Below are 22,618 nucleotides of genomic sequence, written 5' to 3' on the forward strand. Positions count from 1 at the left end.
CAGGCATTTGGCAATTTAAGGAGAGTACAAGATAGTTAAAGAAGCCTTGTCCTTTGACATAGAATAGTTATGTAGGCCTGGCTCCTGAGCAGAAAAAGTGGTGACTAAGTGAAGTGCCCTCTCATTTTTTCAGCAGAACTCCTGAGATTTCCACTTACATTGAATGAGAATTCCAGAAAGGGCCTGCTTGAACTTCTCTTTAGCTTCTTCCATGTCTTTCTCATGTGTAGCTTTCTCATTCACCAGGCGGCGGACATGGCTGTTGGCCGACTGGATCATTGAGTAGAAGTTGTTGGCGCTGCGACGGTTCACCTCTCCTCGCTCAATCCAAGTGAGCAAGGTCTGCACAGCTTCTGAGAATTTGGAATCATCTGAAAAAAAAAAAGAATTTGTTTTTAGAACCATCGAATGTAACCAAATCCTGATCTATTTTCCCAACATGCTGGTAAGGAGGCCCCCATGACTTTTTGGCAGTGGCTTTCAAATGAACTACTGAGGATGAGGAGTTGTACATGAACATGCATGTGCATACAGGTAACAGGCAGGCAGACAGACTGAAAAAATGAAAGACATAAAGCAGACTGGTTGTAGTTGATGAAGAATTTTCAGAAAGTCAATTGTTTATTCTTCCCTTTAAAAAAGTTTTCTTTACCGATATAGTTTTCACACATTGTAAATTTCTAAACCTCTCTGTGTAACATATGAATTAGCAGTGAGTAAACTTTAGAATTTTACAATCCTACTTTTTAATAAGGAAAAGTAAACTTGAGTCCAACTTGAATTTGATAGTAACTTTTTCCTTGATCTGGAATTATAGTGTTGGAGGGAGCCTTAAGAAGGAGTTAAGTGGGTAATTCTTTAGGTATAAACACTTACATCTTTGACCTTTTATAACATCACTCCTGCATTCAAACCACAGCCCCAGGCCTTCCACTCAGTCCCAGTCACACTCTATTTTGACGTAATTAATTATATTTCTACATTCCTTCACATATTGTTTTGCTTGCCTGAGAAAACCTCAAAGTAGATTTATACAGTTAGTTAGCAGTTATTCTCTAATGTTAAAATGGTAGCAGAGCTCTTCCACAGCTTCTCATCCAGCTTCCTGAGATAGTCACTTATATATTCTGCTGTTAAAAACTCGGGAGAGGGAGAGTCAATTAGCAACCCCCTGAAAGGCCATTCTAGGGCTCCATATCTCTCTCTGGCCAGAAACCCTTATGTCCAGTGGAAATATCTCTCAGTGCAATTAGATTCTCTTGCCTCTTGTGCTTTTCCACTGTAGACATGTAACAAGAGGCTAGCCTTCCCTTTACAGCAGTTTTTCATTTCACTAGTTGTATGCAGTCTATATGTTTTGCTTGCTTTATACTTGATGTCCATGTCACCCACAAATTCATTTAAAATTTTTTTAATTGACCTGTTTGGTGTTATATGAACAGTTCAGTCTTGGACAGGCATCTTACCAATGCCTTCAGCCTTTCCAGTTTTTCAAAATGTACCATTATTTCTGTGTCTTTATTCTAGACTCTATGTTTTCTGCTTTTTTCTTATAGGAAGACAAAAATCAGTCCAAACAAAGGATTTCTTAAATGTGTGAATCCTTTAGGCCAGTGATTTTTAACCTTTTTCATGTCATGGAACACATGAACTAATTACTAAAATTCTGTGGCACACTAAAAATTTTTTTTGCTGCTCTGACAAAAATAGTTATAATTTTGATTCATTCATACTTGATGGCTATTGTGTGTTGGCTGTTTTTATTTTTATTTTTTACTGACAATCTAAGGGAAAAAAGGCCAGTGACCCTGACTGACCTAAATAATCAGGCACTGCATGTTTAAAAAATTGAGCAATATTTTTTTTTTAAATTCCTGCAGCACACCAATGTGTCTCTGGAAGAACACTGGATGAAAATCGCTGCCTTAGGCAATATGGTACAAACAAATTTGGTGAATGAGACCTACAAAAAGTCCAATTAGCAGCATCTTACTGAGCCTAAAGCACAAGGAGAAACTCATATCATTAGAGCTGGGTTGCTGTCATCAATAAGATTAATGGGACAGCAGCATTCATTTAATAAAATCAACCATACTCAAAGAATGAAAAAGACTGAATTTGAGCTACTAACACAGGAGGCTAGGCAGGGCAATTGATGTTAAATTAGCAAAATGGTTCTGAGGGGCAAGCAAGAGAAAAAGGAATCAAAACTAAAGGGGAAGCAGTCTCATTTACCAATGTCTAGAAGTCTCTATGGACACCGTGTGAAATAATTTGACTATTTTAAGTGATTAAACAAGTCCTCTTCTGGTTGGTGATAGCTAAGTCTTTGAGTAATCTAAGAAGAATTGACTGTGACTACTCTTGGGGGCTCCTTTTTATCATCTGTACATGGAGATTTTTACCAAAGTTTTCAGGGTCACATCAAATTGCATCATTCTAATTTATTCTGATTTACAATTCAAAACTAACTTGTTATCCATGACAAAAGGTGGTGCTTACATGTTCCAAGTCATTGATTACAGCTAAAATTCTTCAATGTGGAAAGTGGGGGAAAACTTGTTTCTTTCTAGAAACTTGATGTGTTGAGAGAAAAGTGCCATCCCTTGAGACAGTGAAAGAAGAAAAACACAGGTGGTGGGGACAGATTTTGTAGTTGTTTTAGGTACACATCTATCTGCAAGGCTCCAACACAAGGAATGTTTATAATCTATTAGTGGATAATTCAAAGGATAACTGTCAAAACTACAAACATATTTACTAAATTTCCCCAAAGAAAATAGTTCTTTTAATCGCAAAGCTTGAATGTTTTCTATACCTTTTAGTTTTTCAGCAACAATGCTGCATTCATGATCTGAATAGTGAACCACTGGGGGTGGGGATGGTGGGCGCAATCTTTCTTCTTCCATCCTTCTTCGGTGGCGTTCTTCCCTTGCTAGCATACGCTGTTTGCATTCCCACTCATACAGGTCATCTCGAGCCTGTGCAAAATCAACATGGAGCCGGCCCGTGTCCTTCTTGTCAGTGCTAGAGCCCAGGCGAATGCGGTAACCTAAGTGTACAAGAGGGAGACAGAGGCATATAAGAGCAGCCCAGTAAGTGACCAAATGTAAATACCTTTCCAACTGTAGCACTTCAGATGAAGTTGTAGCACTTTCAAGTGATCGTATAACTCCAAATTTCTTCCCCAGTACTAGCAAGGTGAACTATCAAAAGACTTGGATTATTCTCTCATCTCTGATAACAGTTTACTATTCTATTGTTTGAGTCAGTCTCATCTGTAGGCTCTCCTTTCATCCCTCTGCAATCTTATCTCTGGCAGAGGGAGGCTCTCTGGGTAATGGTATCAAGAACAAGTCTTATAATGCCAAAAGCACAAATAACAACAAAAAAAAATTGACAAATGGGGCTACATCAAATTCAGATGGAACAATAAAAAAAGAAAAAACCTACAGAATGGGAGAACATCTTTGCAAACCTTATATCTGATAAAGGCATTAATATCCAAAATATATAAAGAACTCAACTGACTCAATTACAAGAAAAAATCCAATTAAAAATTGGCAGAACTAAATAGACATTTCTCCAAAGAGGACATCAAAATGGTTAAAAGACATGAAAAGATGCCCAACATCCCTAATCATCAGGGAAATGCAAATCAAAACTTCAATAAGATATCACCTTACACCTGTCAGAATGGCTATAATCAACAAGACAAGTGATGAACAGTGCTAGCAAGGATGTGGAGAAAAGGGAACTGCTGTACATTGTTGGCAGGAAAGTGAATTTTTCTAGCTACTATGGAAAACAATGTGGAGGTTCCTCAAAAAATAATAAATCACCAAACAACAAGTGCTGGAGAGGATGTGGAGAAAAGGGAACCCTAGTACACTGTTGGTGGGAATGCAGACTGGTGCAGTCACTGTGGGAAACAGTGGAAATTCCTCAAAAAGCTAAAAATGGAACTGCCTTTACATCCAGTGATTCCACCACTGGGAATATACCCTAAGAATCCCAAAACACCAATTCAAAAGAACCTATGCACCTGTATGTTCATAGAAGCACAATTTACAATAGCCAAGTGCAGGAAACAGTCTAAGTGCCCATCAGTAAATGAGTAGATTAAAGAACTGTGGTTCATATACACAATGGAACACTATGCAGCGGAAAGGAAGAAAGAACTACTTTTTGTGAAAGCATGGATGGAACTAGAGACTATTATGCCAAGTGAAATAAGCTAGTTGGTGAAAGACAAATACCATATAGTCTCAGTTATAAGAGGAACCTAATGAACAAAATAAACTAACTAGCAAAGCAAAACCACAGACATGGAGACAGGGAACAGAATGACAGCTGCCAGAGGGGAGGGGAAGGGGGATAATGGTGGAAAGAAGGAGAAGGGAGTAATCAGAGAACATGTATGAATGACCCATGAACTTGGACAACAGTGTGGGGATGGACTGTAGGAGCAGGGAGTACAGCAGGATGGAGGAAGGCAAAGGGGGAAAAATTGGGATAACTATAATAGAATAAACAAGAATAAGGAACAAAAAAGTAGGGAAACAAAAATAAAATAAATCTACCATATTATCCAGCAATTCCATTTCTGAGTGTATACACAAAGAAAATAAAAACATGATTTTGATGAGAAATATGCACTCCTATGTTTATCACAGCATTATTCACAATAGTCAAGATATGGAAACAACCCAAATGTCCCTCGGTGGATGAATGAATGGATAAAAAGGGTGTGGTACTTTGACACAATGGAAACATTTTCAGCCATGAGAAGGGATGATATACTCTCATTTACGACAACATGGATGGACCTTGAGCACTTTATAGCAAGCGACATAAATCAAGCAGAGAAAGATAAGTACTGTAATATCACTTGTATGTGGAATTTAAAAAAGTTAAATATGCAAAAGAAAAAAGAGTAAAATAATGGTTACCAGGGGGTGGGAGTAGTGTGGATAAGAGTGATGGTGTTTCATGGTACAAACTTGTTACAAGTTTGTAGTAAATGAGCCATAGGGATCTAAAGCACAGTATAATATAGACATTAGATTATACTATAATTATGTAATGTAATAAGTATTGCTACATCAGCAATCACATTACAATATATAAATGTTTCAAAGTAACACATTATATACCTTAAAGTTACACAATGTTACACGTCAAATGTGTTCAATTAAAAAAAAAATGAATCTTATACAACACCATGGGCTAGGAAGAATGGCCTCAAACTGTGGTGTCTTTGAATAACTTCAAGAGTGTCAGTCATACCATTACACAGAATCTTAATAAAATATTTTTAAGAACAAAATACAATTTTTATTGTGGTAAGATCACTTAATATGAGATCTACCCTCTTAAAAATTTTAAGTGCATCAGTTTGGCATTTCAATCCTGAAAATTGTTTCCTAGATGTATCTGGCAATTCTGAACCAATTTGGGGGGGACTAGAAAATAGATGTGATAAAGTGGTATGTGATCCAGGTGACATATACTTTGGGATTCTTAAAAAAGTGGTAGTGTGCATGTAATATAGTGGTGTAAGACTAGGATTTAGAAAACCAAGATTGAAGTCCACACGTCTACTTTGTACCAGCTGTACAACCCAAGTTAAGTCAATTAACAAAAAATGGGAAAAATTAGTTTTTACTAACTTTTAAAGTTTCAGAAGCTGAGTTAGCTGCTTCCATGCACATTTGTCTCATTTTATTCTCAGCACAAGCTTGCATAGTAACTTCTGCCTTAAACAACTGAAAATATAGGGAAAATATATTAAATGATGGTTTTCAAGACATTGGACATTGTGCAATGAAGACAGAGATCACTGGGAGATGAGAACCAAATGAAATGACCACTATGATGTTCCCAGCTTGTTGCCTGGAGAGTTTCCAGGCCTCTGCACAGGTAGCTGAGGAGTGGCCCTCAGGTAAAGCATAGTGATCTCCATGAGTTGAGGAGACTGAACTGGGAATCCAGGAAGACTATGGGAGGCAGAGTTTGTATGGCACAGTACTGGAAAGAAAAAAGCTACACAGAGCAAAAAAAAATTAAAGATCTGAAGAAAGATCTAAATAATACTCCACTATTATTTAGCTGAGTATTGATGTCTGCATGTGTGTATGTGAAAACTACCTGACCATTAGAGGTAGCAATCCCTGAATTTCATACAGTGCTGGGGATAGTTCTCTTTCATGCCAGCCAGAGCAGAGAAACTATTAATTCACAGAATATAAGATAATCAGAAGGGTTTTGCCTTAGTTAGTGAAGAAAAACTAGCCCTAGATTAAACCCTGCTCTGGTTCTGCTGATCAAGGCTTAAAAAAGCAGGACCTAAAATGATACAACACTTTGCAAGTTACTTAACTGCATCTCAGAACAAAGTTTGAGAATATTTATAGGAATGAAAAAATATCTGGCACACAATAAGCTAAAAATTCACATTGTCTGGTATCCAATAAAAAAAAATGCCCTATCTGCAAAGAAGCAGATAATCATAATAAAGATAAAAATATCAATAAATCAAAACAGACCCAGATGTGATATAGATGATATAATAATAGATAAGGATATAAAATCAACTATTATTATTGGGTTTCATATGGGTAATAGGCTAGAGAAAATATTGAACATATTAAGTAGAAACACAGAAGACATAAAAAAGAACCAAGATCAAACTGCTAGAGATTTAAACTACAATGTCTAAGTTAAAAAAAAAATTAGTGGATAAGATCAATGGTAAATTAGACATTGCAGAAGAAAAGATTAATTAACCTGAAGACGTAGCAAATAAACTATTCAAAATGAAATATATAGAGAAAAAAAGCTGAATAAAAAATAAACAGAGTACCAGTGAGCTGTGGTACAACTTCCAGGGTCCTAATATATGCCTAATTGGAGCCCCAACTGAAGAGAGGAAAGGGAATAGAAAAAATATCTGAAGAAACAAAGGCAGAAAACCTTCCACATTTTATGAAAATTCAAAGATCTAAGAACTTCAAAGAATTCCAGGCACAAGAAACACGAAGGAAATTACACCAAAGTGCAACATGATTAAATTGTTCAACACTAGCAATAAAGACTCTCTTAAAAGCTGCCATAGACAAAAGACACATTATATACAGGAAAACAGAAAGATAAGGATAACATCATATTTCTTGTCAGAAACAATGCAATTAAGATAATGGAGCAATGAACTACAGAAATGATCCCTGAAAGTATAGTTTATACCAATGACATATTTCACAGATATAGAACAAACATTTAAAAAATGTATATGAAACCATAAATGACCCCGAATAGCCTCAGCAATTTTGAGAAAGAAGAACAAAGTAGGAGGGATCCAAATACCTGATATCAAACTATATTACAAGGCCACTGTAATCAAAACAGACTGGTACTGGCATTAGAATAGACAAATAGACCAATGGAAAAGAATAGAGAGCCCAGAAATATACCCATGTCAATATAGTCAGTAATTATTTGACAAAGAGGACAGGAACATAAAATGGAGTAAAAAGAGCCTCTCCAATAAATGTGTTGGCGGATCAGGACAAGTACATGCAAAAAAAAAAAAGAAACTAGACCACCAACATACCAAAATAAACTCAAGATGGAAAAAAGACTTAAATATACAACACCATCAAAGTCCTAGAGGAGAACATAGGAAATTCTCAGATATCCCACACAACAATATTTTCATTGATACATCCCCTAGGGCAAGGGATATAAAGGAAAGAATAAACAAATGGGACCTCATTAAAAAAACAAAAATGCTTCTGCATGGCTAAGGAATACATCAACAAAATGGAAAGGGAACTGACCATAATGGAAAACATATTTGCCAAAGATACCTTGGACAAGGGTTTGACCTCCAAAATATATAAAGAACTCATATGATTCCACACCAGGAAGACAAGCAATCCAGTAAAAAAAATGGGTAAAGGACCTGAACAGACACTTCTCCAAGGAAGACATGCACAGGGCCCATAGACATATGAAAAAATACTCAGCATCACTAGCCATTAGAGAGATGCAAATTAAAACCACAACGAGATACCACATCACACTAGCCAGGAGGGCCATCATTAACAAATCAACAAACAACAAGTGCTGGTGAGGGTATGGAGAAAAGGGAACCCTAGTGCACTGTTGGTGGGAATGCAGACTGGTGCAGCCACTGTGGAAAGCAGTGTGGAATTTCCTCAAACAACTAAAGGTAGATCTGCCTTTCAATCCAGTGATCCCACTGCAGGGATTATACCCTAAGAATACTGATCATCAATTCAAAAGAATCTATGCATCCCAACATTCATAGCAGCATTATTTACAATAGCCAGGTGCTGAAAACAGCCCATCAGTAAATGAGTAGATCAAAAAATTATGGTACATTTACATAATGGAATACTATGCAGCAGAAAGAAAGAAAGAAAGAAAGAAAGAAGGAGCTCCTACTCTTTGTGACAACATGGATGGAACTGGAGAGAATTGTGCTAAGTTAAATAAGCCAGGTGATGACAGACAAATACCATGTGATCTCACCTATAAGTGGGACCTAATCAACAAAAGAAACAAATGAGCAAAATAGAACCAGAGACTTGAAAATAAAGAACAAACTGACAGTTACCAGTGGGAGGGGGATAATGGGGGAAAGAATGGGAAGGGGCAAGCAAAGGAACACGAATAGGGACTCATGGGCATGTACAGTACGGAGGCTTGACTGTGCAAGTAGGGGGGATGGAGCAGAGGTGAGCAGTGGGGAAAAGGGCAGGACAACTGTAACTGAACAATAAATTAAAAAAAAAAAGATAATGGACCAATATATGAAGGAGGGAAAATCTGTCAACCAAGAATTCTATACCCAGAGAACATATATTTCAAAAAGAAAGATAGAATAAATTCTTTTTTGAAGAAATGCTGAAGAGTTCACCAGGAGCAGACTTGCATTAGAAAAAAAATAGGGTTAGATGAACTAACAAGCAAAATAGTGATGACTCATAGATAGAGAGCAGGCTGATAGCTGTCTGGGAGTGGTGCAGGGGAGGTGAGGGAGAGTTGCAGGGGTAGAGGGATTGAGCTAAAGAGAAAAACTCATGGACAGAGTCAACAGTGTGTTGACTGCTAGGGGGACAGGAGGTGGATGGAGGTGTAGGAGGATACAGGGGGGATAAATGGTGATGGAGGGAGTCTTGACTTAGGGTAGTGAACACATAATACAATGTACAGATGATGTGCTGCAGAATTGTGCACATCAATTCAGGTTTCAATACCTGAAACCTGTATATTGTTAACCACTGCCACCCCATTAAATTAAAAAAAAAGGAAAACAAATCAATCAATAAAAAAAGGTTAAAGGAATTCAAGCACAGGTAAAATTATACCACATGGAAATATGAATCTATACAAAGGAATAAAGAACATATATCCTGTATAATTGCATTTATATGAAACTCTAGAAAATGTACACTAATCAGACATAAAAAGGATCAGTGGTTGCCTGGGGAGGGCAATTGAGAGGAATAGGACAGGATTACAAAAGGTGAATGAAGAAAGCTTTTGGATAAGGTGGACATATTCATTATTTTGATTCTAGTGATGGTTTCACAGCTATATGTACATGTCAATAATATCAAAATATATTATTGAAATATACAAAGTTCATTTTATGTCAATTATTATACCTCAATAAAGTTGTTATTATAATGCCTAGTAACACTGAAACTGCCACACATTCTTTTTAGGAAGAGGAAGAATACATACATTTAATAAGCAAACTTTGCTAGGGCCTTTTTCAGCTTACGATGTACTTTCACGCCCATTCATCTTATTTGATAATCAGAACCATCAGAAAAATGGAGCTATTAATGATTATATTGTGTATTCTGCCAGGACCGTGGAAAGTATCAAATTAGAGGAGGATAGGAAAGCTTTGTGTAAACACACGAAAAATGTTGTGATGTTTTGAGGATAGTCCTATGAACAATGCCAGCTCCCAAAGCTCTCAAACTGCAATAGAAAAAAATGTATTATTTCTACATTTGTAGCCCCTTTTCTAAGTGATTTTTGTTTGTTTTAACCTTTTTTTTTTCAATGTGAGAGAACAGCCATCTGATTCTAGTACTTATGAACTTTCATTTAAATGGCAAAATTTAGTTGTTTTCACATCACTGATTGCAATTCCCTTTCTTTGGCAGCCTTGAGAATGTTTCCAGGAGGTGATAGTTACCAGAGAACTGATTTCTTTTTTTTTTTTAGTTTTATTTTTTTTAATTTATTTACTTTTTAAATACATTTGTCTCTGCCTCCCCCACCACCCCTTTCCCTTGCCCCCTCCCTCCTTCCCTCCCTCAGCTCTTCCCCTTTGGTTTTGTCCATGAGTCCTTGCTATATGTTCCTTGACTTTCCCCTTCCCTTCCCTTTCCGTGCCCCCCCCCCTTCCCTCTTGTCTCTGTTGATTTCTTTTCCTTTCAGTGTTGCTGGTCATATTTTCCTTGCATCTTTGCATTGTTGGTTAGGTTCCGCTTAGAGGTGAGATCATATGGTATTTGTCTTTCGCCCCCTGGCTTATTTCGCTTAGCATGATGCCAGAGAGCTGATTTCAATGACATATAGATGGATGCTGCCTGAGCAGCTTGTCGTCTTTTATGTACAACTGTTCAGGGCTTTTCAACCTTTAAGTTCTTATTAAAATAGTCTATTGTGGGATGCTGTTATCATTGCTAAATGATATCAAATCTTCAGCAGTTAGATTTTACAGCACTTTGCAAATTCAATAGGAGTATTCTACATCTGCCTCCTCCTCTCTTTTCTCACATTACCAGTCTATGTTTTCAAACCCTCATTACCTTTTCCTTGGCCTATTGCAACAAGAGTCTACTAACCTCCTGTCCTCTTTTCTCTTTTCTCCCCTAATTTATTTCTATACAGAGATGTCAGATTACTCTTTCAGAAACAATCATCTCCCTTATTCAAAGATTCCTTCAACAATTCTCTATTACCTGAAGAATAAAGACCCAACTAAGTCATTCGAAGTATGCTCACAACTGATGTTTTTCCTCCTTTCATTTATACATAGTGCACAAACCATTACTCATTGTTTCCTTGAATGTTCATCAAAATTTACCACCTTTGAACCTTTGCTCATGCTTTATCTATGCCCCATTGTCTACATCCAAATATCTTCTCTTTGACAACGACTTGGTCCAAATGACATCTTTCTTGATAACCCCAGGAGTCAGAAATCAATCTCCCTCTCTCTCTCCCTCCCTCCCTCCAAGTTTGTTTGCCTTGGTCTTTGCTGTATCCTCAGAAACATAGTACTCTGCCTAGCAGTCAACAAATATTAGATAACTGACTTCCACAAATAATTTTGAGCATCCATTTTTGTTACAGGTTATGTGGTAGATGCTGGGAATTCAAAGTTAAATGAGACACAGTACCTTCCCCTAAAGAGTTCAGAATCTGGTGATGGATACAAATGTAGAGGTAGTTCTATCATGGTGCTATAGATGTCATGTTAGGAGAAAGTAGTGAGTGCTGCAGAATCATTGAGGAAGGAGTGCCCAAATCAGCCTGCAGCAGAGTGGGGAGAAAAATCAGAGAAAGATTTCTAGAAGAGGTTATGATTGAGCTGGAGATTCAGGGTGTGAAGATGTGTATATGATGGGTGGGGGTGGGAAAGGTAATCCTAGTCAGAAGAAAAGGCATAAAACACCATGGCACATTCTGGGAACTACAATTAATTTAGTTGTTGGGACATGCATGTCAGGGAAGGATTGGGAGATAACGCTGGCATGTAAAGCAGATGATCAAGGCCTATAGATGCTATTTACAAGTAAGTAGTTTGGATTTATCCCATAGAAAATTGGGAACTATTGAATAACTTTAAAGGAAGAAGTTGAATGGTAGCATGCATTTAAACATCTGAAGGCAAGAGGAGGTACTATTAGGCCCAAACTTCAGCTGCCACAGATGCAAATACACTAATGTCCAATTTCTGCATTTTGCCTTCTGGGCACAATCCTCATGACCAAACACCTACCAGAAAGATAAAGGGCTTTGTCCACCATGTACTCCTCAGCAAAACGAATGTGACAAAAGTTCTTTTTGCTTTTCCGAATAGCAATGATCTCTCCACACTGTTCAAACACTTCCACGATGATCTGCTCTGTCCCATTTTCAGGCAGGCCACCCACAAATACTGTTTTGCATCCTGGTGGTCGTTCTCGCGTTGCAGGAGGTGGAAGATCTATGTGTAAAAGCAAAAGCATTTGAAATTAAAATGTTTGCCTGGAACAGACCTCTTTGAAAGCTCACATGTTCCAGAGAGAGCCTTACTGTACCGACTGGGCTTTTGCCTAAGAGTGCCTGAAGCATGTGGCCCCACGGTGCTCATCTCCACTCCACAGCAAATTGGTTGCATGAACCTGAAAATCATTTTATTTCAATGGTTTGGTGCCCACAATAACTACAGGATAAATACTCAGACCTGTTTGCCTGTCCCATCTAGATAACTTTAATTTCATTCTTTACTTTTGCTTTGACACATTGCTCAATTTTCAGTCATTTTTGTTAAGAAGATAGTCGGATGAAATCTCACTTAGTTTCAACTCTCAGTTTCAAGGATTCTCAGAACCAGTGGAACACTGGTTTGTGTAATTCAGTTTGTAGTTACCATATTCTCTCTTTTCATTCTTACTGAAAGAACTGTTTTAGGATTAATTTGACAATGAGGAGGTGAACATTTACAAAAATATTTATACCTCTCCAAATAATTTGATTGACAATGTCAGCCAGAGTACAAATGATCCTTTTTTAGTTTTTTTTTCTTGATACCAATGAGCTCTTCCTCAAATTCCTTGATGGAGACCTGAGGTTTAGAGCTAAGCATGCAGCATTTAGAGGAAACTATGAAAGCCAGCAGAGAATAAACTCATCTTGGAAACCATTAACTAAAGTCAGATAAATTTGGCTATAGAGAGACATTAAAAACCTACTCAATGAGATTCTCCCTCTGCTTAAAAAAAAAGGGCTTCTTACTCATCTTATCATCTTATACACGAAGCCCGTTATATCTGCCAGTTCTTTGTTGCTATTTATACATATATATCAAAGCATTTTCCAAGCAGAACCCTATAATTCATAGTCCCCCAAAACAAAGTGTGGTGATCAATGGTTTTTCTAATACTGGTCTTGGATGTGCAAGGATTTATTTTGTGTAATCCGTTCTCTCCATTGAGCTCTTAACAATAATTCTCTCAGCTCAAGATCTGGAGAGCTCAACAACCAGTGATTACAGCTCACGTACAAAAATAAATGAGTCTCACTTGTGGATTATGTTAAAACCCCCACCTGGCTCTTATGCAAGTTGGCAAGCAGAGGACTTGGGAACTTCCTTGGGTATCAGCATCTCTAGCTTCCTTACTTTGCTACCATTGTCTGCCTTATCAGTGTGGGTCAGAATAATCAGCTGTTTAGTCAATAAAAGGGGAGAGGGATTCAGGGAACTTACAAAGTTTCTGTTAATTTTTAAATGTCTATAATTTTAAGAACTCACTGTATTGTTTTTTTGATCCATATGAGAAATTTAAAGAGAAAATAACCTAGGGAGCAGGGATCTGAAATGTCTTAGTCATAGACACTGGAGAGGTTATAGTTTTAGTCAAAAGGGGGGAGATGAGGTCCAGAATCTATCGATACTTCAGCTTCTGAGTTTTTAAGAACTGGAAAGGTTTCTAGATAACACATTTCAGTAATTTCAACTCTAGCAGCACATTAGAATCAAGTTGGGAGTCAAACAACAAAATAAACAAAAATGCCTAGGCCCCACTCTAATGAATCTGATTTAATTAGCCTGAAGTTCAGGCTGTACATTATATTTTTAAAGCCCCTCAGGCCAGTAAAATAGGTAGCTAGGATCGAAAACCACTGACTTGGTCTAAACTCATATTACAAAAGAAAAATCTTAGCTGAGTAAGGTTCAGTGACTCATTCAAGGTCATGAAGTCAGACAGAAAGATAAGGAGCATGAACTTAGAAAACATAAACCTGTATTTAATCATTAACTTAATTACACAGTCTGTATGACCAGGGGAGAACCTCTGAGAACCTTATTCTTCATCTCTAAAATAAGGATACAATCTTCTACCTTATAAAGTAGGATAATTGATAATCTATTATCTATATTGCATGTGGTACAATTCCTAGCACTTGATAGGTTCCCAATAAACAGTAGTTATTATAGTGTTATTATTATTTACTATTATAGAACTCATATTTCCTAATTGCCAATTTGGGGCTTTCTAAAGCCCTACCACAAGTCTGGAGTAGAGTGGTAGCTAAGACCTGGACTTTTAAACTCCCAGCTCCTTGTTTTGTCCAGATCTTTAGATAAAACTGGGTTTAGCAAGGAATCAACAGCTGTGAAAACATACATGGTTTTGCCCATGGAACATAACCCAGCCACTGACTAAATTTATAAAGAATTTGCAGGAGCATATGTACAGGCAGAGCAATGTTTACAAATCAAAGACTTTAGAATAAAATCTTGTTTCAGGATCCCTCTGAAATTTACTATTTAAAGGAATTTGATGGTAAATAATCTTTTTGTGAAGCAAATAATCACTTTCACATATTATTTGAGTTTGTTTAGTTAGATCTACCTTAGGTCCATTGATGGGCTCTTAGGAGTATCTTTACTGATACAGTTACATGTAACACTGTAAATACAAAGACTCTTTTCCTTGACTACATTTGTGGGACTTAAAAATTCTGTGACGAAGTCATCACCTATTTAGATGCTGTCATTGCTCTATGGTGACTGGTAAGTAAAGGAGCATAAAAGCTACTACGAGTAGTGTCAAGAATGTTGGGGATTTATTTATTTTTCCCTGGGTAAACGTAGAAAAGCTTCTTCGATAGCATTTGCTGAGGTTTAGGTGTATGCCACCAAGCAAGGCAATGGGCTGTACTATCTTCCTTAATGGATAGTACTAGTTCCTTAATTAACAGCTCAAAGCGCTTTGTTGTTTGGGCCTGATTTTGTAATCCCACTGAAATACAATGATCTGGGCACAGCAATGATAACTCCATAGGAGAACAGATTCAAAGTGCTCAACTATTAATCAGGCAAGGTGTTAAGCTCTTCTAACACCCCTTTCACCACTCTGGATGGAAAGGAAAACTTTCACTTAAAAAGATTCAAGATAACTGGGAGTATAAAGAACTCTAATCTCTGGTACTGGAAAAGGAGGAGCTTCTAGTAATTCTAATTACAACTAAGCACCTACGCTGGGGGGCTGTGTTGAGGCAATCAGCATTATCAGAGTCACTGCTGATATTTGAGGCAGGGAGCAGCTTAGAGAACCTATAAGCCACTTGCATCTTGCTTTTCAAAGGAACATCACAAATCACTCAACTGGTTTGCCAGAATTCACACATTGCAAATCTTTTGAATTGATTTTATTAGACAGCTCAAGATTGAAGGCCCCGTAGACAATCAGCAGGGGTCAGATATATTTTTGTGTAATCCCAACTGACTGCAAATAATCAGAAGGTGGCAAATATTTACTAATTCTCTATTTACCCACTTCCTTAAATTTTTTCTATAGAACCCAGTCCTAGGGCCCAAAGTCAATGAGGTGGGCCTGTTTTGAGATGGTAAAATTAAAAAAAAATGCTGTTTTATGGCTCATGGGTTCCTTCCATTGTGCCTGGACACAGATAGAATATGACATTCCACCATTTATTCCACATGTACTGTTATTTCCCAGTACACTCAAAATGTAACTTCTCCATACAGAAGGTCTATTAGAGTAAAAAATCTTGGCAAAATTGAATTCTCTGGAGATGGTGCTGCCCTTCTATAACAGCAACTGAGAATTGCTGACTGAGAATGCAGTAAATCTATGATAACCACTCTGTGAATAGGAAGTAACTGTGATCCAGAAAGCTTTCTTTTGCCATGTGTTTGACTCCTGGGAATCAGAGGATGTTGCTTGTAGGACAATGGGGTACTCACTCATCATTTATCTTTAGGAGATTAGCGCAGTCAGCTCCAGTCTAGTTTGACCCATTGCATTTTTAGACCCAAACTGATTTTGCCTAGTCTATATCAGAGGGGTTAAGTTACTTACAAAAGATCTCATGGCTATTTAGTGGTGGATATCTGGGATATGAAAGCGTGACTGTGTCACTTCAGGGTTTGGAGACTTAGCCATTATACAATACTGCGTGCTCCACTAAAGGTACAAAGCTCTATATGCCAACTACCAATTTCCCCTTGCTTTTTTTTCCTAATACATTTTGAGGGGATTTTATCTAGGTGAATAATTACTGTGGTAGCTACATCCTTAATGTCAAGAATCATATATTTAAACCTGGATGAAACCTTGGCAGTGTCTAGGTTAATCTAACTCGATATCCTCACGCCACAGAAAAAGAAACTTATACCCAGGGAGGTTATGTGGCTAGCCCAAGATATGGTGACAGAACTGGAATAGAATACAGTTCTCTTGACTTTTAACCTGGTAGCTTGCCCATTGTTACATAATAGCATTTTTTTGCACATTCAATATATATTCACCTAGAAAAGTTTACCAGTGAGTTGGCTATATGTCTGAAAACATAGATTTAGAAATTGTCAGCATGTAATTACTCCAGGTTCTCTAGGTTTTCTTTTTAGGGCTTTGACTTCTTTTGTATCCATCCATCCATCCATCCAACCATCCATCACTCTAGAAATATTTATTGAATGCCTAATTTATGTCAGATACTTTTCTAACCGCTAGGGATACATCAGTGAAAATAGACAAAAACCCCTGCCTTTGTGAGATTTACATTGTATAAATTAAATAGTTTATTAAAAGATAATAAGTGTTATGTAAAAAAAAAATAGAGGAAGTAAGTAGAATTAAGAGTATGGTAGGGAAGGCTGCACTTTCAAATAGGTTGTCAGAGTCACTGAGAAAGAGACATTTGAACAAATACTTGAAGGAAGTGAGTGGGTTAGCCATGCAGCTAATTAGGGGAAGAGTATTCCAGGTGGAAGGAAGAGCCAGTTCAAAGATCCTACAATGGGAGATTTCTTGGTATGGTCATGGAAGAGCATGGAGGTCAATATAACTGGAATTGTGAGTGATGAGCAGGAGGGTAGTAGGAGCAAAGTAAAAGAGACAGTATGGGAGAAGGAGGAAAGATCATAAAGAGCCTTCTAATGCATTAAATGGACTTTTACCTTTCTTGTCAGTAAAATAGGGAGCCATTAAAGGGTTTTCAGTAGAGAAGGGAGATGATCTATGTTTCTTAAAATTAATTTTAGAGCAAGAGAGAGGAAGGGAGAGAGACACACACACACATCAATTTGTTGTTCCACTTATTTATGCATTCATTCATTGATTCTTGTATGTGCCCTGACCAGGGATCAAATCCACAAACTTGGTGGTATTGGGATGATGCTCTAACCAACTGAGCTGCCTGACCACAGCCAACTTAGGCTTTATAAAAGACTACTCTCTCTACTCTCTTGAGAATAGACTGAGGGGTAAGGGTGAAAGAGAAAAACCATTTAGTAGGCTATTGCAGTGGTTTAGAAAATGTATATATATATATATATATATATATATATAAATTGTAGACCTGATAGAGTTTTCTAACAGATTAAATATGGCGTATGAGGGAAAGTTAGGTAAGGATGAAATTTAAGTTTTTATTTTCTTTTATTATTATTTTTTAAATATTGTACTTATTTATTTTTAGAGAGAAGGGAAGGGGGGAAGAGAGGGAGAGAAACATTGATGTGTGAAAGACATTGACCAGTTGATTCTCACATGCCCCAACTGGAGACCTGGCCTGCAACCCAGGCATGTGCCCTGACTGTGAATCGAACTGGCCTTTTGGTTAACAGGCCAGCACTAGTGTCCACTGAGCTGCACCAGCCAGGGTGATGACCTTTAAGTTTTGACCACAGCAACTGAAAGGATGGAGTTGCCACTATCTGAGATGGAGAAGGTTGCTAGTGTCAGAGTTTAGGAATTTTGATTTGAACACAGTAAGTTCAGATGTCTACTTGTTATCTAAGTGAAGATAACAGATAGGCAGTTGAATGTAAATTTTGTATTCAGAGACAAGGTCTGAGCTAAAAATGTAACTTAGGGTTATTGGCATATAGATAGTTTTGCAACCATGAGATTGGATGAGATAATCAAAGGTGTGAGTGTAGTTAGGGGATAGGTCCAAGGACTGAACCATGGAGCTCTCCAATGATAAGAAGTCAGGAAGAATAGGATGCTATAAGCAAAGGAGACTGAGAAGGACAAACCAGTAAGATGGGAGGAACACCAACAGTTTTCCTGGAAGCCAAATGAAGAAAGCATATCAATGAGTAAGGAGTAATCAACTGTATCATATATGCCTATCAGGTCAGTTAGAAAGAGAATTGAGAATTGACCACTGGATTTAGTATTATAAGGTCACTAGTGTCCTTAAACAAGGGACATTTTGAAAGAGAGGAGGGGCAAAAGTGTCCCTCAAGAGTGTCCAACTTGCAGCCCACAGGCCACATGCAGCTCAGGATGGCTATGAAAATGGCCCAACATAAAATCGTAAATTTATTTAAAAACTATGAAATTTTAAGATGGAGGTGTAGGTAGATTTGCTTTGCTTCCTCACACAACCAAAGAAGGACAACAACCAATTTAAAAATAAAAAACAACCACAACTGCCAGAAAATTGAACTGTATGGAAGTCCAACAACCAAGGAGTTAAAGAAGAAACATTCATCCAGACTGGTAGGATGGGCAGAGATGGGCAGCCGGGGTGGAGAGGACCTGCGACAAGGCAGCAGACTGGGCAGGCCCACACTCGCATGCGGATAAGCCAGAAGGAACAACTGGGGAGTGAGGCAGACCATGCAGCCCAGGGCTCCAGCACATGAAACTAAAGCCTCAAAAACACTGGCTGTAAAAACCTGTGGTGGTTTCAGCGGCAGGAGAGACTCCCAGCCTCACAGGAGAGTTCGTTGGAGACCGAAGTAGTTCTTGAACATACACAAACCCACCCACTCAGGAATCAGCACCAAAAAGGCCCAATTTGCTTGTGGGTAGCAGGGGAAGTGACTGAAAGTGGAATGAGAGCTAAGAAATTGGTATTGTTCCCTCTCTGACCCCTCCCCCACATACAGAACCACAATGCAGTGACCTGGGTTGCCCTGTCTCGGTGAATACCTAAGGTTCTGCCCCTTACCATGTAACAGGTGTTCCAAGACAAAGAAATATGGCACAAGTGAAAGAATAGATCAAAACTCAAAAAAAAAAAAAAAAAGAACTAAGTGACAAAGAGCCAGCCTATCAGATGCAGAGTTCAAAACACTGGTAATGAGGACTCTCACAGAAAGGGCTGAGTACATATGCAAAAACAGAGGAAAAAGTGAAAGCTATGCCAAGTGGAATAAAGCAAATACATAAGGAACCAACAGCGAAAGGAAGGAAACTGGGACTCAAATCAATGATTTGGAACATAAGGAGGAAATAAACATTTAACCAGAACAGAATGAAGAAACAAGAATTCAAAAAAATGAGGAAAGGCTTAGGAACCTCTGGGACATCTTTAAACATTCCAACATGGGAATCATAGGGGTTCTAGAATGACAAGAGGAAGAGCAAGAAATTGAAAAGTTAGCTGAAAAAGTAATGAAGGAAAACCTCCCCAGTCTGGCGAAGGAAACAGACTTCCAGGAAGTCCAGGAAGCTAAGAGAGTACCAAAGAAATTGGACCCATGGGGGAACACACCAAGACACATCATAATTAAATTACCCAAGATTAAAGATAAGGAATCTTAAAAGCAGCAAGAGAAAAGGAGAGAGTTACCTACAAAGGAGTTCCCATAAGACTATGAGCTAATTTCTTGAAAGAAATCTTACAGGCAAGAAGGGGCTGGAAAGAAGTATTCAAAGTCATGAAAAGTAAGGACCTACATCCAAGATTACTCTATCCAGCAAAGCTATCATTTCAAATGGATGGGCAGATAAAGTGCTTCCCAGATAAGGTAAAGCTAAAGGAGTTCATCATCACTAAGCCTTTATTATATGAAATGTTAAAGGGACTTATCAAAGAAAAAGAAAGATCAAAACTATGAATGGTAAAATGACAACAAACTGACAATTATCAACTGAACCTAAAAAACAAAAACAAACTAAGCAAACAATTAGAACAGGAACAGAATCACAGAAATGGAGGGTTATTAGCAGTGAGCGGGTGGATAGAGAAGGGGGAAAATGTACAGGGAATAAGAAATAAATGGTAGGCACAAAATAGACTGGGGGAGGTTAAGAATAGTATAGGAAATGGAGAAGCCAAAGAACTTGTATGTATGGCCCACAGACATGAACTACAGGGGGAATTCTGGAGGGAAGGGGGGTGCAGGGCAGAGGAGGATAAAGGGGAGAAAAAAAATGGGACAATTGTAATAGATAATCAATAAAATATACTTCAAAAGATGAGCTTGAGATGAGATGTCAAGAAGGTTTTTGAGGGTACATAAACTGCCGTTTTCTCAGATCACTGGCATCTGAAAAAAATGCCCATAAAGATTAAAAAAAAAAGTTATGAGACTTTTTTTTGTGATTACATGTCACAATGTGTTTAATGTGGGGCACAAGACAACCCTTCTTCTTCCAATGTGGCCCAGAGACACCAAAAGTTGGACAGCCCTGGGCCGTAAATGAAGAAGATATAAGAGAGCAGAGAAAAATTGGAAAGCTTAAGTCTTTGAGGACTTGTGCTTTTAAGGGGTGTACATAAATGCAAAACACTCTTGCTCTAAATTTTGAAATGTTGGAATTGGGGTGTTCTGCTTGTTGTCTTCCCTCTTGGTCTATATAATCTCTCTGGTGGTCTCTTTCATCCTTATTCATTCAAATGACCTTACTTTTCAAGAAGGATGTAGGGGTCATTAGTACTAAATGTAACAGATAGATAAGGTAAGTTAAGGACTACAAAGTATCCATTGGATTTAGCACCCAATATTTAAATGGAAATGCATTAGGGTGATGAATGATTACCTCCTGTTTTATTTTCAGTACCTTCCACGTGTAAGTGTTCCAGGAGAGGTTAGACCTGGAGTTGTGCTGGAGAACAGTGTGAGATCAGGAAGCAGTTAACTGAAGGATGGGTAAGTGGTAAGTAGAAATGTTGGAGAGAAGCCAGTCACATGAAGGTGATCAGTGAAAGGCATCTGGAGTTGAGTTGGAGTCTGAATTTATGGTTACTGGTAGCCCCATGACTTTTAGGGTTCTGTATATGTGATAAGCACCTGGATGAAGTGTCAGGTGCGAGAGAGGTGAAGAAATTGATGTTAAAGATACTTTCTAATGAAGGAACAAAACAGAAGCTGATTAGATAGGTGCATAAAGAGCCCCTAAATCACACGATCTTGTTTTCTGAGCTGTCACTGAGTGCAAGAGAATATACCAGAGATAGGCATAAGTAAGTACTGGGATTTACAATCAAGGCCTTATCAGACTGGGTCGGTGGGCTCTGAAGAAGATAAGGGATTCAATAATACCAAGTCCCTGCTTTTCCTTTCTAACTCTTCTTCCCATGTCACTTTGACAAAGTCTTGGGGCTGTTCACAAAAAATGGCATGTTTGCCATGATTTTAGCAGAGAACTAAGGCAGGCTCCTGCATTAGTATTTTCCCCACTCAATTAAACTGAGCGCCCTTTAAACAAAATTAAAGTTCTGAAAAATGTTGAACATCATCAGTTTCCTTTAAACTGTTTCGGGGGTGTTATTTTTTAAATTCAATTCCAAAGCCAGGGTCCTTCCTAGAAACCACCACTTTACTGGTACTAATTGCCTTGTCAGCATTATTAAAACAAAGCTGAAGTTCTGAAGGATCAAGTTGTGAAGGTAAAATGCTTCCTTCTCACTCTGTAGCCCTTCCAACTCAGAACTGAGAAGGAATGGCTGTAGGTGGGAAAACGTAAATGCACTTGAGAGTTACGTTTCCTTTACTAGAGACTATCAAAAGTTAGAGACCCTTTAGGCCGTACATTTCTACATTCAATTAAACATTACTCAACAATGAGGTCTCTGTGTTATATACAAGGTATCTGAGCTACTGTTTCAAAATTCAGGAACTGAATGTACTGCAAAGTCATCCCTTGCACCCTGTGCAGACATTACAGGTTATGAGCCATCTAGTTAGATTAGACTTGATTAAGACTATGAAAGCCTAGTACAGGTTAATGTGATAAATGAATGACTAAACAAGCAGGATTCTACCTTTATATAAGTAGGAGGTTTTAACATTGCAATGCCTAAATTCATGGCTTTGAAGTGAAAAAAGGTAGTATCAGGGATGCACAACTTTTTGTATTCTAGAAGTACCACATCGGAAGTAAGGGAAAAAAAGTCCATTGCCCATTTGTAGTGACAGCAGCACTAAGAATAAGAGACGGTAGTACAATAATGCCACTCATTAACCTAGGCACTAAACACAAACCAGAAATGGCCACATGAGCTGGCAGGTAAGGCCTAGTAGGACCATCCTTTTCTCCATTCCCTAATTCTTCTGTGACATGTTAATTCTCCTAATTTGGTCCTC

The 22,618-nt window shown here is 38.0% G+C and overlaps 1 protein-coding gene across 7 annotated transcripts in view; it reads right to left on the reverse strand.

Moving 5' to 3' along the window:
• The window catches only part of ENOX2 (ecto-NOX disulfide-thiol exchanger 2), a 384,343-nt gene that overhangs the window by 69,596 nt on the left and 292,129 nt on the right, over positions 1-22,618 (reverse strand). For all 7 annotated transcript variants that reach the window (XM_054577016.1, XM_054577017.1, XM_054577018.1 and 4 more), the window contains 3 exons: positions 12,056-12,262; positions 2,819-3,052; positions 159-371 (listed from right to left, as the gene is read on the reverse strand). In XM_054577016.1, coding sequence (XP_054432991.1) covers positions 159-371; positions 2,819-3,052; positions 12,056-12,262 — 654 coding nt within the window. The remainder of the gene's footprint in view (positions 1-158; positions 372-2,818; positions 3,053-12,055; positions 12,263-22,618) is intronic.

The sequence above is a fragment of the Pteronotus mesoamericanus genome, unplaced genomic scaffold (assembly GCF_021234165.1).
Source record: "Pteronotus mesoamericanus isolate MK-2021 breed Mesoamerican mustached bat unplaced genomic scaffold, CSHL_Meso_final contig_40, whole genome shotgun sequence".
In the NCBI taxonomy this organism is placed as follows: Eukaryota; Metazoa; Chordata; class Mammalia; order Chiroptera; family Mormoopidae; genus Pteronotus; species Pteronotus mesoamericanus.